Source organism: Lates calcarifer, linkage group LG12 (genome assembly GCF_001640805.2).
Source record: "Lates calcarifer isolate ASB-BC8 linkage group LG12, TLL_Latcal_v3, whole genome shotgun sequence".
In the NCBI taxonomy this organism is placed as follows: domain Eukaryota; kingdom Metazoa; phylum Chordata; class Actinopteri; family Centropomidae; genus Lates; species Lates calcarifer.
Genome location: NC_066844.1, coordinates 25,942,491 through 25,957,346, shown reverse-complemented (window position 1 = coordinate 25,957,346; position 14,856 = coordinate 25,942,491). Strand labels below are relative to the sequence as shown.

Below are 14,856 nucleotides of genomic sequence, written 5' to 3'. Positions count from 1 at the left end.
GTATTTTTGTAGGATTTAGAATAATCAGCTCACGCTCAGGTCTGTGGATTATTGCTGCCCACAGAAAACCACCCAACACAATCTGTGTGCCTTCATACCACAGCTAAGTGAGAAAACATGATTTGGATTCGCCAACCTTTAATCAAACCCAGACAGTTGATTGGGTGCGAGGTTCCTCCCAGAGAACAGAGATGTTAAACCTCTGACCGCTGTGCTTTGATTTGGGTGAAATATACCTGATTCCACTGTTGTAAAAGCCAAAATGAAAACTCTGTGTGCCCCTCAGCCTCTCGAACATCTCGTTCCCATGCAAGAACACGTAACATTTCCTTGTGATTTATGGTGCCACAAAGTCAGATTTCTCTCTCTGAAGTGTAGACTCTGTGAGTAATAATTGGCTCAGGTCACTCAGTGGACAGGGAGAGATCAGAGGCTGCACGTTCGTCATCGTCAGAGGGAGACTGAGAGGATGACGGACGAATGGAGGGAAAAAAAAATAAAGCACGAGTCTAGGGTGTAAAGAGAGGCTGGCAAGCGCACAAAGGGAAATGAGTTTAGAGTTTCTGACTGTAAGTGACACTGGATGAATAACTCTGCTGTAGTAGCTGATTAGCATTTTTAATCTGCAGAACAAATATACATCTGTGATTCTCAGTCTTTACCATGTCAAACACTGCTTCTGGTGGGAGAAAGGCAACCTAACGAATCATATGTCGTAATGTTACTTCTCTTCATTTTTGCAATATGTCGCGCCATGTCAAAGAGCATGGGAGCATGAGAGTCAGTCTGACCCAGCAGCCAAAGCAGGACAAGTGAGGAGGGAGACCGACAGCAGGCAGGGGGCTTTCCCAAGCCATGCTGAAGCACCGCTCTCACAATGCTCTATAAATAAAGACTGGTAATGGATTTAGGACCTGTGAATGTAAAAGTGTTCAGGGATGACTTTCATTGTCTTGTCTCTTCCTGTAGGTTTGTGTGCTCTCCTTTTATGGTGCCTCAATGGACAGAAACCTGCCTTTTTTTGGTCAGACATATTCTCTTTACTGCTCTTAAAACAATCCACTGACAGTTATGGATGAGGCATGTCAGTAAAAATATTTTTGGCTCTGCTGCCGTTAATATAAATGACTGATCTTAATTATGATCTGAGCGTCTGTGCTGTTGATTGAAGCTGCCATGATGTTCAGTTATTTTCTTCTTGCGCTGTGACTTTTAGAGGAAATCATCTAGGTGACATACATGCCAGAGTACCTCTGTGCACAGCAGCACCAAGAACAGCCGTTAACCCCCCTGTTGTGGGTGGCTTTCGAGGACGAGCTCTGTTTATGTATTTTGGTTTGGGTGACTCTGGTGGGTTTCTGTGAAAGACTCTCTCTGTGCGTCCCCCACACCCTCCTCCGATTTGTGGCTGCGGTGGAAAATTCTCATTTGGGATTTGAGTACACACGGCTTGAAAGCCTCGCAGTCAACACTTCATCAGTGAGCCAGGTCAACTAGCTCACTTCACACAACGGGTGTACACATATACACAAACACTCACTCACTGACAAAGACACTCAGACCAGGCGCTCTCTCTTTCACACACACACACACACACACTGACACAGTTTGGGCTTGCCTAACCAATCAGAGAGAAGTGGAGTAGGTCCCCCAGAAGTGGGTGGGAGAGCTGATGAAACAGAAGTCTGTCTCAGGACACACAAAGTTTGCGTTGGTGGTTTGGAGAACTTTTCTGCTCACTACTACTCTGCAATAATTTTCCTTTTTTTCAACCTCTCTTTTTTTTTATTGAACTCTGGGGTCCATTAGGGCACAGCTTGAGTGTGGAATGGCTGAACTGGTGCGAATTCGTAAGAAACGGCTGCAGATTCCCATCTCTAGGTAAGACAGGGGGTTAACATTAGTCCAGATTATATCTACATGTTCAGCCTGTCTTTACCCAACATGCTTTCTCTGTTTGCTGCAGTCAGATTGTCTGGATCATGCTCTGATGTAGGAGTGCTGCTCTTGTTTTTGCAGCAATGGAAATGTTTGACTCAAAAATACACCCTGTGGTGAACGGTGATGAGTGATAATGCATCAGACCTTTGTGGATTTTTAATTTTTTTTTGACACATTTTATATCTGCACACCCTCAGGTGCTGCAGAGCAAGAGATGAGAAGTTTATTCTTACCTTAAAAAGTTTCCTTTTACAAAGATTCTTTTCAAACTTTTCGTGCGTTCATTTCAGCAGCCTGTGAGGAAACACTTGTTGCTCAGAGCGGCTGTGCGAACACTCATCTTACTCATGCTTTTTGCTGTGGGAGGGAAATGTGCTGCAGAGGTGATGGGTCATGTGGTTTTGTTTTGGTTAACACACAGATGTTTTAGTGTCACAGCTCTAAACCTGTTTGGGTGTTTTTGGATTATTTTTTGACAGAAATTCACACCTTTCTTCCAACACATTGGTCGGCATTAACAAGTGACTCTTCACAGCGCTTTGACTAATTGGAATATAATCTTTTTTCGCAGTCGAAGTTTTTGTGAAACTTTTGGAAAGACTTGTGCTGACAAAGCTGATACCATTCAAACTGTCCTGCACGGCTGTGCTGATTCGCACTCAGCAGGGATGACACTATGCAGTGTGTAGATTCAACAAAGTCTGAGCCAAAGGGAAATTTGTCATTTGTCTCTATAAACAAAGTTTCTCAAGTGCACTTGACGAGTAATTTCCTGTAAACGTCCTGTCAGAGGCTCTTCTACTCTGAACGGCTGAAACAGAAAAGACTGTGCTATCACCAAAGATTACTTGAGATTGAAAGCGAGCGGTGGTATTCAGATGCATGCTATTTTTATGACTCAACAGCTTTTGAAAGCCCTTGCCAGCGTGATAAACACTTGAAAAGCTGTGAGCGTCTCATCCCCAGGAGTTGGCTCCACAGCGTGGCCTGGTGCGGCTTGAACACAATCGTTCTGGTCACGGCACCATACGGGCAGCTCACCAAAATGTTTTAGTGGAATTATCTGTGGCACAAATGTGTCATCATATCAAATAAACCTCTCTCTCAAACGGCCTGAGAGGGAGTAAAGATTCCACTCCTGTGAACTGAGGGCGAGACGTTGTATTAAACTATGAAAGCGTCTGGATTTATTCCTGAGATGAGATTACATTAACACACTGCAGGTGGGTTACACTGGAGCTGACGTGCTCCAAGCATTTGCTTTTTATTACCCTGCAGGAGATTAACACATTTCCACCGGCTCTCTTTTGTAATTTGATTAAAAGTTTCAAAACCAAGAGTGAGCAACATGTTCTCAGACAAGATCAGAATGTGGCCAACACTTCAAACCTCAAAAACATAATTCTTCACGGGGCCCACTTTGACAAAAAGTGGGTTACATAAGACCCTGACCATGGGAAGTTTTCCTCTCATGGAAAATTTGGCACAAATGATGCCCTTTTGCCACTGGCTTTCTTTGGACAGCCTGGCATTTAAATCGCTTCCAAATGAACTCTTTCCGTTCACGAGGAAATTTCTCAACCTGTTGTTAAAAGCACTTCTCAGACCTTGCTTCACTCTCTCCCAAGACAGCGACAAGTGCTGTCAATTTACAGAGCCGTGTTCAGAGAGCTTCTATCACACAAAGCCCACACTTTGTTAAAATGACCTTTCTTCTGTAGCTATAACTTTTATTGCTGTACCCAGTGTGATTTAATGTGAAGGCTTTGATGCCAAACTGCTGTAACCTCCAACCACTTTCACACCACCACTGCCTCTCCGTAATTGCTGTTTTGAGAAGTGAAACAACTTCCCAGTACTTTCAAAAAGGGCAACTTTCATTTTATGTTGTTTTGATCACAGCAAAATAAATGATCCTGTTTCCTTTCAGGCTGAGGAGCATGCTGAAGCAGCTGGAGGAGAAAGATGTCGACTTTGAAGAAATCAAAAAGAACCTGGATTTCACAGCATCCTTACTGGAGGCAGTTTACCTCGATGGAACAAGGTAGAATATTTAAAATAAAATAAAACGAAAAGCTAATTAGTTGAACTTTTAGATCAATTTCCATGCCAGTGTCAGTGTGTATTCATGTTGTTACTTTTTGCTTTTAACATTTGAAGCAGAAAATTAGAACTTTTCATTTATATGAAAGAATAAATGTGTTTTTAAAATTCAGTGCTGTCATTGACTGCTGCCTGGGACCTTTAAATTACTAAGTTCACCTCTGAATATCACTGATGTCATTGTAGAAGTACAGTGTACTGTAAATATGAAGCTACAGCTAACACCTGGTTATCTTAGCTTAGCACAAAGACTTTAAGCAGATGTAAACAGCTAGCATGGCTCTGGAAAGTAACAGAACTTCCTACAGTCTCTTGCTGTTTCCCCCAGTTTCCAGTCCTTGTGCCAAGCTAAGCTAACTGGCTGTGGCTTAATATTTAGCAGACAGACATGACACTGATATTGATCTCTCTAAATATCTGCCAGACAGCTAATTCTAAATATGTCCAACTAGTCCTCTGTAATTTAAGCAATACCAAGTACCTTTTAAAAGTTACTGGACTCAGAAACACCGTCACTATGGTAAAGTTTTCTGACGATGTGTAAAACCTAGATCCTGATCATTTGCTGCTGTCATCCAGTGTTTGTCTGTGTCCTCACTCCACCTGTGTTTGTGTCTCTCTCAGGCAGTGTCTGGAATCTGAGGACGATCTTCAGCAGCTGCAGTCGGACGGGGTGCCTTCAGAGGTCACCGACTGGCTGGCGTCCACCTTCACCCAGAGGGTTCGGCGGCCTGTGCGACGCTCGGACGAGAAACCCAAGTTCCGCAGCATCGTCCACGCCGTGCAGGCGGGGATATTTGTGGAGAGGTGGTTGGTGGTTTTATCATATTTCAGGATCGTAGAGAGGTTGACGTTGTGATGGCGGGGGGGTAATTTTGGGGACAAATGTTCAACAAGTCCCGTGTGATTCTGTCAGGATGTTTAACAGATTATACCACAGAAGCAGTCATACAGCTGTATGTTTCCTTTATGACACCTCAATACAATAATATAAGGAAATGACACCTCATACCATAAAACTCCCATTGTAAATGACTGATTTCAACATCTGCACTATAACTCTAATATAAGCTGATACAGTGTTGTTACTGTTACAGCCGCAGAAAACACAGACAGCTGCACTGCACTGTGAAACATTAGCCTCCTTTTCTCTTTAAAACATCCTTCCAAAGGGGATAGGGACTTTGGAGGATTTATATAAACAGCTCCTGAGTCGAGTTCACTGCACAGTGTCAAAATCTGAACTTTAACTGAACTCAACATAAACACTGCATTATTCCAGGATGTTCAAGAGGGCCTACACGGCAGCGATGCCAGACCAACCTGCCGCGGTCGTAAACTGCCTCAGGGTAAGGCCCTACTAATCGTAAATCTCACCCAGTGCGTCGCCTGTTTATGTAATAAATCGGACATCACAAAAGAGATAGTATACACAGCACAAGTATGCATCAATAACACAGTCTCCTCTCTTTCTCCTCAGGATGTTGACCGCTGGAGCTTCGACGTGTTTGCTCTGAATTCAGCCAGCTCCGACCACGCACTACAAACTCTTTTCTTTGAGCTGATCACCAGATATGAGCTCAACAGCCGTTTTAAGGTCTTTTAATATACACAGTACACTTTCTATACAATATGTTATCACAGATAGAGAGATCTTTGCTGCTCTTTTACCGTGTTTGTGGAAAACTTGTGTTGTGATTCACAGATATAATCAGACATATGGGTTTTATTATCAGTTTGTGGTGTTTGGAGAAACAACGTGTGGCCTCATTATGTGCACAAGTTTTCACAAACTCTTGAACTTTGGATTTTTAAACACACTTGTAATGATTATGTAATGCATTTCACAGATCCCCATCTCATGCCTGACAGAGTTCCTGTCTGCACTGGAGAGAGGATACTGCAAACACAACAACCCGTACCACAGCCACGTTCACGCTGCTGATGTGACTCAGACGCTGCACTGCCTGCTGCTGCGCTCTGGACTCGTGGTACGCTGGACTCACCTGAGCACTGTCTGTATGTTGTTACTGGTCGGCTGCTTCATCACATGTCTAAAGGATAAGGCTGGTGTTCTTTTATTATTATTTATTTCAGTGTCAGGATGTTCTATGAAGAGATGAAAACCGACAATATGATAGTTTGTTTGATACTTCCCGACCTCTCTGACACTCAGCCCATATGTTCACACTCTCTGGTCAGACACTGACAAAAGCTCTTGCCCTCTCCGGCCCCCACCAAAAAAAAAAAAAAACATAAACTGTGGGTGGAAAGTGTTACAACCTTGAATAGTGTCTCAAACTCTCAGGAGGATGGTGTGACAAAGTTCAGCTTTAAGCAGCACAAGTGGAGACTGACTGAATCATGTTTTCCTCTCACTCGCTCTGCTGCTGCTGATTCCAGATCTCGTACAGTACACACTGAGCTGCAGCCTTTATGCAGAACAATACCAAAGAGAGACTTAAGACCACCTAAGGCTTGTTGATATTAGATACATACATGGACATGGACGGAGCTTTCTGTCCGTACAGAAACCACAGGGGCAATGAAACCAGAAGTTCAAGTGAGACACAACGAAGAAACTTAAAAACTAGTGAAAATAATTCTGTCTAGATGTCGCGATGCGTTTTTTACCTTCACTTTTGCCTCTTTCTTAAAAAGTACGTTATTACGATCTCCTCCAGCGTCACCATGTCGGTCTGACTCTGACCTGCCCTCTAGTGGACGTATTGTTTAACATCCACGCCAACGTAAAGGTCACATGGAGCGAGCGAGCAGTGAACACAGCAGTCTTCTCCTTTAGATCCAAATGTTTTTAAAGAAAAGGGAAGGATCAGCCACTTGTTCCTCTGACTGAACATCATGACTTTGAGGTGTTGTTCAGTAAACTGTGAATTCCCATGTCACATAAACATAAAAGGCTTTTTTTCTACCATGTATTCTTATACTTCCCGTGTTTATTTGTTTAATCTTTTGTGTCTGTAAAGCACTGGCTGACAGAGCTCGAGGTGATGGCGTCACTATTCGCTGCAGCCATCCACGACTACGAACACACAGGAACCACAAACAACTTTCACATCCACACAAAGTAAGCTCTTTTTCTGAAGCATGTTTTATTAACTCACCAGCTATATACACACTGCATCCTGTTGTGACACTGCAGAATAGTAAGAGAATGTAGAAATAGTAAGGTGGTATTTCTTAAAGGCCTTTGTGCAGTTTTAGAAAGAGAGAGAGCACTCTAAAGCAAACACATCTTCATGGAGGGAACACAGTATTTTTAGATGCTGATTTTCCACATAGGAGGGCTGAAGAACGCAGTCTCCTGGCACCCATCATCATCATCATCATCATCATGCTTTATTTTGGGAGTAAAGCACAAAGATGTCTGTCCACAATAAGAGAGTATATCTTAGTTACAGTATCTAAACAACATCTACCTTAAAGTCTATTCCACCCAAAATATATGTTCACTCCCTGTCGAGCTGTGGGGTTGAAGTACTGGCTGTTGTAACTTGTTTTCTTACATATTGAAGAATATCAGCTTGAATTTATGTTGGTTGCAGTGGAAGAACAAGAGAACAAAAATCACAGAACAAAAGTTAAAGTTCTGCATGTTTTGGTGCTGTAACACTTTATTTTAGGGGCATTATCGTTTCCTGTAAAGGGAAGTGTGACTGTAAGTTCCTGTGAATGTTCCTCACGGCATGAACATTTAAGTTAGAGGTAATTACAGGATAAAAAGGAAACTGTGTTCAACTGGTCTGTTTCTGAGTAAATCAGAAGCAATTAATTACAAATAATTGTTGCAATGAATCATAGTTCACCACAGCTGAGTCGAACTTCCAAAAGAAAAAATAATTATTCACAGGCAAGCAGGCAATTTCTTATAAAAGAAGAATGAAGTTTCCAATAACAAATAACCAATGGATCTCCTCCTGTGTCATAAAAACACAATAAAAACCATCAAACTTCTTAGAAAACATCATAAATTTTTATTTTGTCCTCTGGATTCAGTTGTGTTCAGTGTATAAATAAAGAGGCTTTGTTGGTGTTTATTTGCAGTGACTCCTCCTCAGGAGGATGGAGAAATCTTTTCAGCATTCACTACAGTAAAGTATCTGTTTCAGAGCATTGTCTCCATTTTCACTATAATTAGTACCAAATGACACGTTTTTAACCAGGACGCTTCCTTCCTGGGAAATTATTAGGACATTATAGACCCAGAAAATCAAGTGCTGACTGTGTTTTTTTCTACTGTTAGAGATCGTTTCTAACCAGCATGAACCAAGAGTTTTATTCGTTGTTTTAACTGTGAAGAGAAGCTTCAAAATATTCACTAATTGGAAAACTTTTCACTCTGTTTCACATTGTAACAGTGTAATGAAGTAGATCAGTGTGGACACAGGATGCCTGATTGAGAAATGAGTTCATTAACTTGCTGTACTGAGTCATTAATACCCACATGGTGCCAGTTTTTATCACGTCCCACTCCCTCATCAGCACCTTTAAATTCATCCTCACAGACCTGCAGTCACAGTTTTACTCTCTGAGGACTCATCTCATTCTCACCTCCTCCACCTCATACTACTACTCCTGCTCCCTCGCTCTCCATCTGTTTTCCAGGTCAGAGTTTGCTCTGATCTACAACGACCGGTCGGTGCAGGAGAGCCACCACCTGAGCGCGGCGTTTCGGCTGCTGCAGGACGACCAGATGAACATCTTCATTAATCTGTCACGAGAGGAATGGATGTAAGATGACAGCATTTCTAATGTCTGACTTTAGTAGAAAGGGAAAATCAAATCTAAAAAATAGTTCATGATGATTCTTTGTTTTTTTGTTTAAATGAAATTAGCATGATATGATTTCAAGGAGTTTCTAACACATATTTATAGGTGTAATAATAATAATAATAATAATGTTGAGATAGTAGTGGCAGATCGGATAAATAAACTGTATTTTTCACCAGTGATCAAACAGTGACAGGGAGAGACTGATCCATCGTAGACGAGGCAGAGATAAAAGCAGCTGCATTTTGAACAAAGGTTGAGCAGAGCAGAGCTTCTTCTGCTGCAAAAAACCAACTGCTCCCTCCACCTACATAACTTCACTGCTGAAAGTATCGAGTTCTCGACCGTTCTGAGAAATCACTCACTGAGATAGAAAGAGATGAGAACCTTTGAAACACAACAACAAACAGCAACACAAACAGCTCGTATCTGCAACACAAACTGAAGATATCTGACAAAAAACTAAACTGTATTGTTTTTCGCTCCTGTAGAAGTTTTTGACATTCGTATCACGAACATGAGCAGAAAAAGATAAAGACGCCATCAGAGTTATTATCTGTGCAGCATGAACTGCAAGTATATGTTTCTTACTGACAATAAATAGAGAAACAACACCAACAAACAACAAACACTGAATTATTTATATTAATATATATTCTACACATTCAGTCCCATTTTTCCCAGATCAGTGCGTCCCACACACACCACACTGTTAATACTCACTGCAGCACCAAAAGTGTATTAATCCGCAGCTGAAAATAGTTCCAGATAAATACACTTTTTATTTATATTTGACTAATGTTTGCTAAAAACTACAATGCCCAACTCTTTTAGCAACAAAGGAAATTCTTCTTCTGGGAACAGTTTTTAAGATTTAGTCTTTTAATGAGACGTGACAATAAGAAAAATACAGAATAGCACAAGAACTGTAGATTTTTTTACTGTTATTCTGTGAAACTAAGAACAGGCGGAGTGACATATATGATGGGGGTAAAAACCCCGGGAGGGTGATCGTCTGTCTCTCCAGCCGACCCTGACCTTTGACCTCCTGAGATAAAATGTCTCCGTTATGAATCAATAAAGGGTCATATTACTATTCCTGTTTAGTGACTCACTCACTAATCAGCAGTGGAATAATGAATGAGTCACATGTGCCTCCACCGACAGGGAGTTAAAACTGTCACATTTGATACCAGATTCAGAACTTACATTAGTCTTAACTTTGATTGATGGTTATTGATCATAACTTTAAACAAAATAAGCTCAGTTTCTATATATTCATGAGAGTGTAAACAGTCCTGGTCTGCAGCGGAGGACATTTAGAGATGAGAAAATAATCTCACTGTATATACAGTTTATATTCTATATTTATATCCATGGAGGCTGATGCTTCATATGTCACAGATACAGTATGTGACTGTGTTATTCATGGAGGAGCTCTTCACATCACCCAAGATAAACAATAGTGGCGTACTGTTAATGGGCTTTTCTAGCAGTCAGCGTTACCATGGGAACAAGAAAATCCATCAGGAAATCTAAAAAGGTTACAACCCTATTGAGTCTTCCTGCCTGCTGTTTTTACTCCTTACAGCTCTTTCCCATCATGCAAGGTCAGCTGTGTAAACTGTGTGTCTGTGTGTGTTTACAGGGAGCTGCGGTCACTGGTTATAGAGATGGTGCTGTCCACAGACATGTCCTCCCACCTCCTCCAAGTCAAAGCGATGAAATCCTGCCTACAACAACAGGAGCGGTAACACTAATGGACTGCGCTGTTGTTCACGCTGTGTTGTATAATCGAGGGGGTCACAAAATCAGTGTTGACCGCAGATTAAAAAGAGGCAGACAGGAAAATTACTGTCACGCTGGCTGGTGTCAAGTCAGCACGACAACAACAACAAGTGTGTTATGCTTTCCCCAACAGGATTGACAAGCCCAAAGCCCTGTCTCTGTTACTGCACACGGCTGATATCAGCCATCCATCCAAGCCCTGGGCGCTGCACTCCCGCTGGACCAAAGCTCTGATGGAGGAGTTTTTCAGGCAGGTAGGAACTGAACTGTCAGTCTGACTCTTCTCTTCCCACAAACACAGTGGAAAGTTAGTTAGCTTAGCTTAGCATAAAGACTGGGAGTGGGGGAAACAGCTTGAATGAAAAATGGAAAAAGAGAGAGATTGAGATTATTGTCACAGAAGACTGAGGAAACAAAAAGCTGAAAAAAACATAAAAATATGAATAAATATATCATTTAAATTGTAAATCGATCATCAAAATTGTTCCCAATTAATTTTCTCTTGAACACCCAAGAAAAACATAGTTTAGATATTGCAGGGTCGTAACATTAAAAGATAAAATGAGTGTAGTTTTTGCTTCTCTTCTCAGTGTGTTCAGATCATTTCTACTCTGCTGTTCTCTCTCTTGTGACCTACTTCTATTCTCATCTGACTGGTCTGAGCTCTTATTATCTCAGCTTGATTGATAAGTCACAAGGTTGGATGCCTAATAGCAGCTTTGTAAATGACTCATCGGACAGTCTGAGAGGGAGAGTGGGAAACCTTCAAAGAGGTTTGTTACGTCAGCCTTAAAGAAAACAACATAAATAGCAGCGTAGGTATGAAGCAGAGACAGTCAGAGAGAGAGAAACGTCTCTTTGAAAAGTTTATTGGACTCGCTCTTTGGTTGTTGAAGCCAGACTAAATCTTAAAAGCTCAGATTTCATTCAAGATTTAAGTCTGGAGAACATCCAGTCGACCGAGCCAGATACAAACCAGAGCATTTGATGTTGCTGAAATGATGATGTTGCCTTTAAAAGCTCACAAACCTCATGAAAAACTGATCCCACAGGTTTGTTCTTGACCTTTTGGGACCAATATGAATCGTATGTACAGGTATTGTTAGAAAACAGTTTAATAAAAGGTGAAGAAGACAGTGAAGGTGTAACAGCTGAGGTTCGATTTTTTAGTTAAACTGAGTTTCATTTTAAACGCCAAAAAGTGAATGTGTTATTATTAGAAACAACTGAGAATAGAATTATTATTATTATTATTATTATTATTATAGGAAAATGACCAATATGGGTGTTTAGGTTGGAGGATTTGTTGTGAGTTACTGTAAGAAGAAAACTGTCAATCATTCCTTCTACAATCTACTGAAACACTTCTGAGTTTTGCCAAAAAAAAAAAAAAAAAAAATTGGCAGGCATTGTGAGGCTGGTACTTTGACTGAGTGGATTTCAGACAAATTCAGTGATATCTCTCTATACTCTGTCATCTCCTCTCTGTGTCTCCTCTACTTTGAAAAAGAAACAGAACAGAGGAGGTGTTGAGCAGCTCTGCTCTCTTTGAAAACACGATGTGAGAAATCTCCCTCTGAAAAACCTCTTTAATGTTTGTTGTTACTTTAAAAGAAAGCACTCATGGTTTTATCTGAGTAGTGGAAAAGTCCCAGGTTACGAGTGTTGGAATCAAATAACCTTTAAAAAGTTATTTTGAGGCGATGTGTGGGATGCCCTTTAAGATATCTTCTCTCTCTCTTTCTATCTTTGTGAGGGTGATAGAGAGGCGGAGCTCGGCCTGCCCTTCTCTCCTCTGTGTGATCGAAAAAGCACCCTGGTCGCTGAGTCCCAGATTGGTATGTCTCACAAAACCCTTTCAAAAAGCTGCTATTAAAAACAATTTTCTTCCTGCGAGGACATGAATTTGCAGCTAAATGTGTCGTATTGTAGTTGTAGCTGCACTTTCAGTCCAGTGCTGCGAGATCTGAGTGTTCACACCTTATCACTGAAATCACTCTGCATTTGAATGTCTTTACTCACATGCTGACGTGCCACCACTCTACTCCTGCAGGTTTCATAGACTTCATTGTGTATCCGACGTTCTCTCTGCTGACGGACATGGCTGAGAAGATTGTTATTCCTTTGGTGGAGGAGAATCCGGGTCCACCAGACCCCTGCAACAGACACAGGTACACGCACAGCAGCTGTTAGCTTAGCTTAATGTAAAGACTGAAACATGTGGAAACAGCAGCCTGTCTTTGATAAATGATTAAAAAAACCTTCGTACCTGCACCTTTAAAGGTCACAAACAAACTCATTAATGAAAAAATAAAGAGTTTGTGCTTCCACAGGGGGGAAGAGAAGTTCCTGGTTTTTGTACAGGTAAGATGTGACGAGCTTTGGAGGCGCTGGTATGAATTTTTCCATTGGACAGAGTCAGGCGGGAGCTGTTTCCTCTGTTTCCAGTCGTCTGTGTTAAACTGAGCTCACCAGCTTCTGGCTGTAGCTTCATATTTATCCAACAGATATGAGCGTGATATCAATCTTCACATCCGAGAATATTGGTGTGAAAAAATGTCAAAACTATTCTTTCAAGAGACATTTAACTCTTCAGGTAAGAATGTTAGAAGCTAACAACTAGAATAAAGAAAGAAAAGTAAGGATGAAAAAGTTAAAGACAGTAATCTGTTGTTTCTGAACAGTAATCTGTGGAAGGAGAGCTCCAGAGGTTTGCAGTGGAGTCTCGCTCACATCACAGCTGAGCTGGTGAGTTTCCGCTCCACGTGGACACGACACACCGAAGACAACAAGCTCAAATGGAAGGAAAGTGGCTCCAACGGTACGTAACAGTGTTTTCATTCGTTTCTGAACAAAGAGCTTCATCAGATCTTAACATTACCTGACCACACAACGAATCTATTTCAGGTAGTTTTTGAAATGTAGGAATTTATTTGATCAGATTTTAAGAAGTTCTTACATCATAACAATCCTGCCGTCATTTATCCTGGTTTAACATTTCTAACATAAAATGACAACTTCTCCTAACACAGAATGAAAGACCTTTTTTTTTGAAGTGGCTGATTTGGCAGCGACGAAGCACAAATGTGCTCAGTCTCCTTGATTTGATTTGTTATCTACATTCGTTTCAGAGTGATCTCATGAGGAGATGAACAGATACAGATATTGTTTCCCTTTTCAGCTTAACAAAATTTTCCAATGCCTTTTCCAATATTCTCTATATCCTCCAGGATTTTCAGACCCCAGACTGACAACAGAACAGAGGTCCAGACAAGAGGAGCTGCAAAAGCCCACGACAGACACGAACCAATAGACAGGACTTCATTTGTGATATGTGCTTTTTTTTCATAGAATATTTACAAAAGGTTAACTAAGGTTAATGTCACTGTTTGTAACAAAACCACAACGCCTTCTTCTTATACTATGATTGAGAGACGGAGGGGTGGGAGCGAGGGGTGGAGGAAGGTTAAGATCATCTTCCTAAGGTAAGATGCAGCGTAATCACAGAGATGTCCTCATGTGTTACTTCAGGTGTAGTATACGATGCTAATTTAAATGCAAAGTGTACATGCTGGCCATGTCATGCAGCGTAGTCCATGTCATTAATTTAATTTGCCCCCTGAACACTTGTAAGGAACATTTTACCTTTTATAGTTTGAACTGTACACAAATCATTTAACCATGAAATAAACCTTGAAAATACGCCCGTGTTTCTCTGGTGAAGTCGCTGACTCAGCTGATAGATTCACCTTTTTCTTGTACTGGTTGTGATGCCTTTTAGAAATCCACTCCACACAGCAGTATTAAAAACATATATGTATAGAAATGTACAGTAAAACGCCACAGACACTGACAGTTACTGCTCTGCTAACAGTTATGGGTTCAGCAGCTTGCCCCCGGCTCAGGGGAAAACGCTGTTTCTCAGCCTGTTGATCTGACGGGTCTGAACATCGGGTGACGGGTGTCTCATGACGAAGATCCGCTGAGCCATTTTGAATTTCTGTCTGAGATGTTTGTGGCATTTAAAGGACTCCTGTTTGGATCTGTGAAGTCAGATTTAGACCGAACAGAGGAAGAAACAGGCCACCTGTCCTGTCCCTTTACAGAGGAACCATGTCTGCCTCTGAGCGATGGAATCATCCACAGCTAATACAGGTAAATAAATGATTTCAATACAGATCAAACACAGTGATAACTTCATAACCTTCATATTTGGAGATAAAATAAATTTAC

At 41.2% G+C, this 14,856-nt stretch overlaps 1 protein-coding gene across 1 annotated transcript; it reads left to right on the top strand.

Moving 5' to 3' along the window:
• The first annotated feature begins 1,651 nt into the window (after positions 1 to 1,651).
• Positions 1,652 to 14,326, top strand: LOC108884858 (dual specificity calcium/calmodulin-dependent 3',5'-cyclic nucleotide phosphodiesterase 1B). Its single transcript, XM_018678969.2, has 14 exons — positions 1,652 to 1,881; positions 3,872 to 3,985; positions 4,669 to 4,851; positions 5,327 to 5,393; positions 5,525 to 5,641; positions 5,895 to 6,035; positions 7,032 to 7,132; positions 8,671 to 8,796; positions 10,484 to 10,585; positions 10,757 to 10,877; positions 12,380 to 12,461; positions 12,677 to 12,794; positions 13,308 to 13,444; positions 13,854 to 14,326. The coding sequence occupies exons 1-14, from the start codon at positions 1,829 to 1,831 to the stop codon at positions 13,934 to 13,936; spliced, it is 1,545 nt and encodes a 514-aa protein (XP_018534485.1). The 5' UTR covers positions 1,652 to 1,828; the 3' UTR covers positions 13,937 to 14,326.
• Positions 14,327 to 14,856: the final 530 nt, after the last annotated feature.

Coding starts and splice junctions, on each gene's coding strand:
- LOC108884858 (XM_018678969.2), top strand. CDS start 1,829: ATGGCTGAACTGGTGCGAATTCGTAAGAAACGGCTGCAGATTCCCATC. Junction 7,133..8,670: donor AACTTTCACATCCACACAAA/GTAAGCTCTTTT, acceptor TCTGTTTTCCAG/GTCAGAGTTTGCTCTGATCT. Junction 10,586..10,756: donor TGCCTACAACAACAGGAGCG/GTAACACTAATG, acceptor TTTCCCCAACAG/GATTGACAAGCCCAAAGCCC.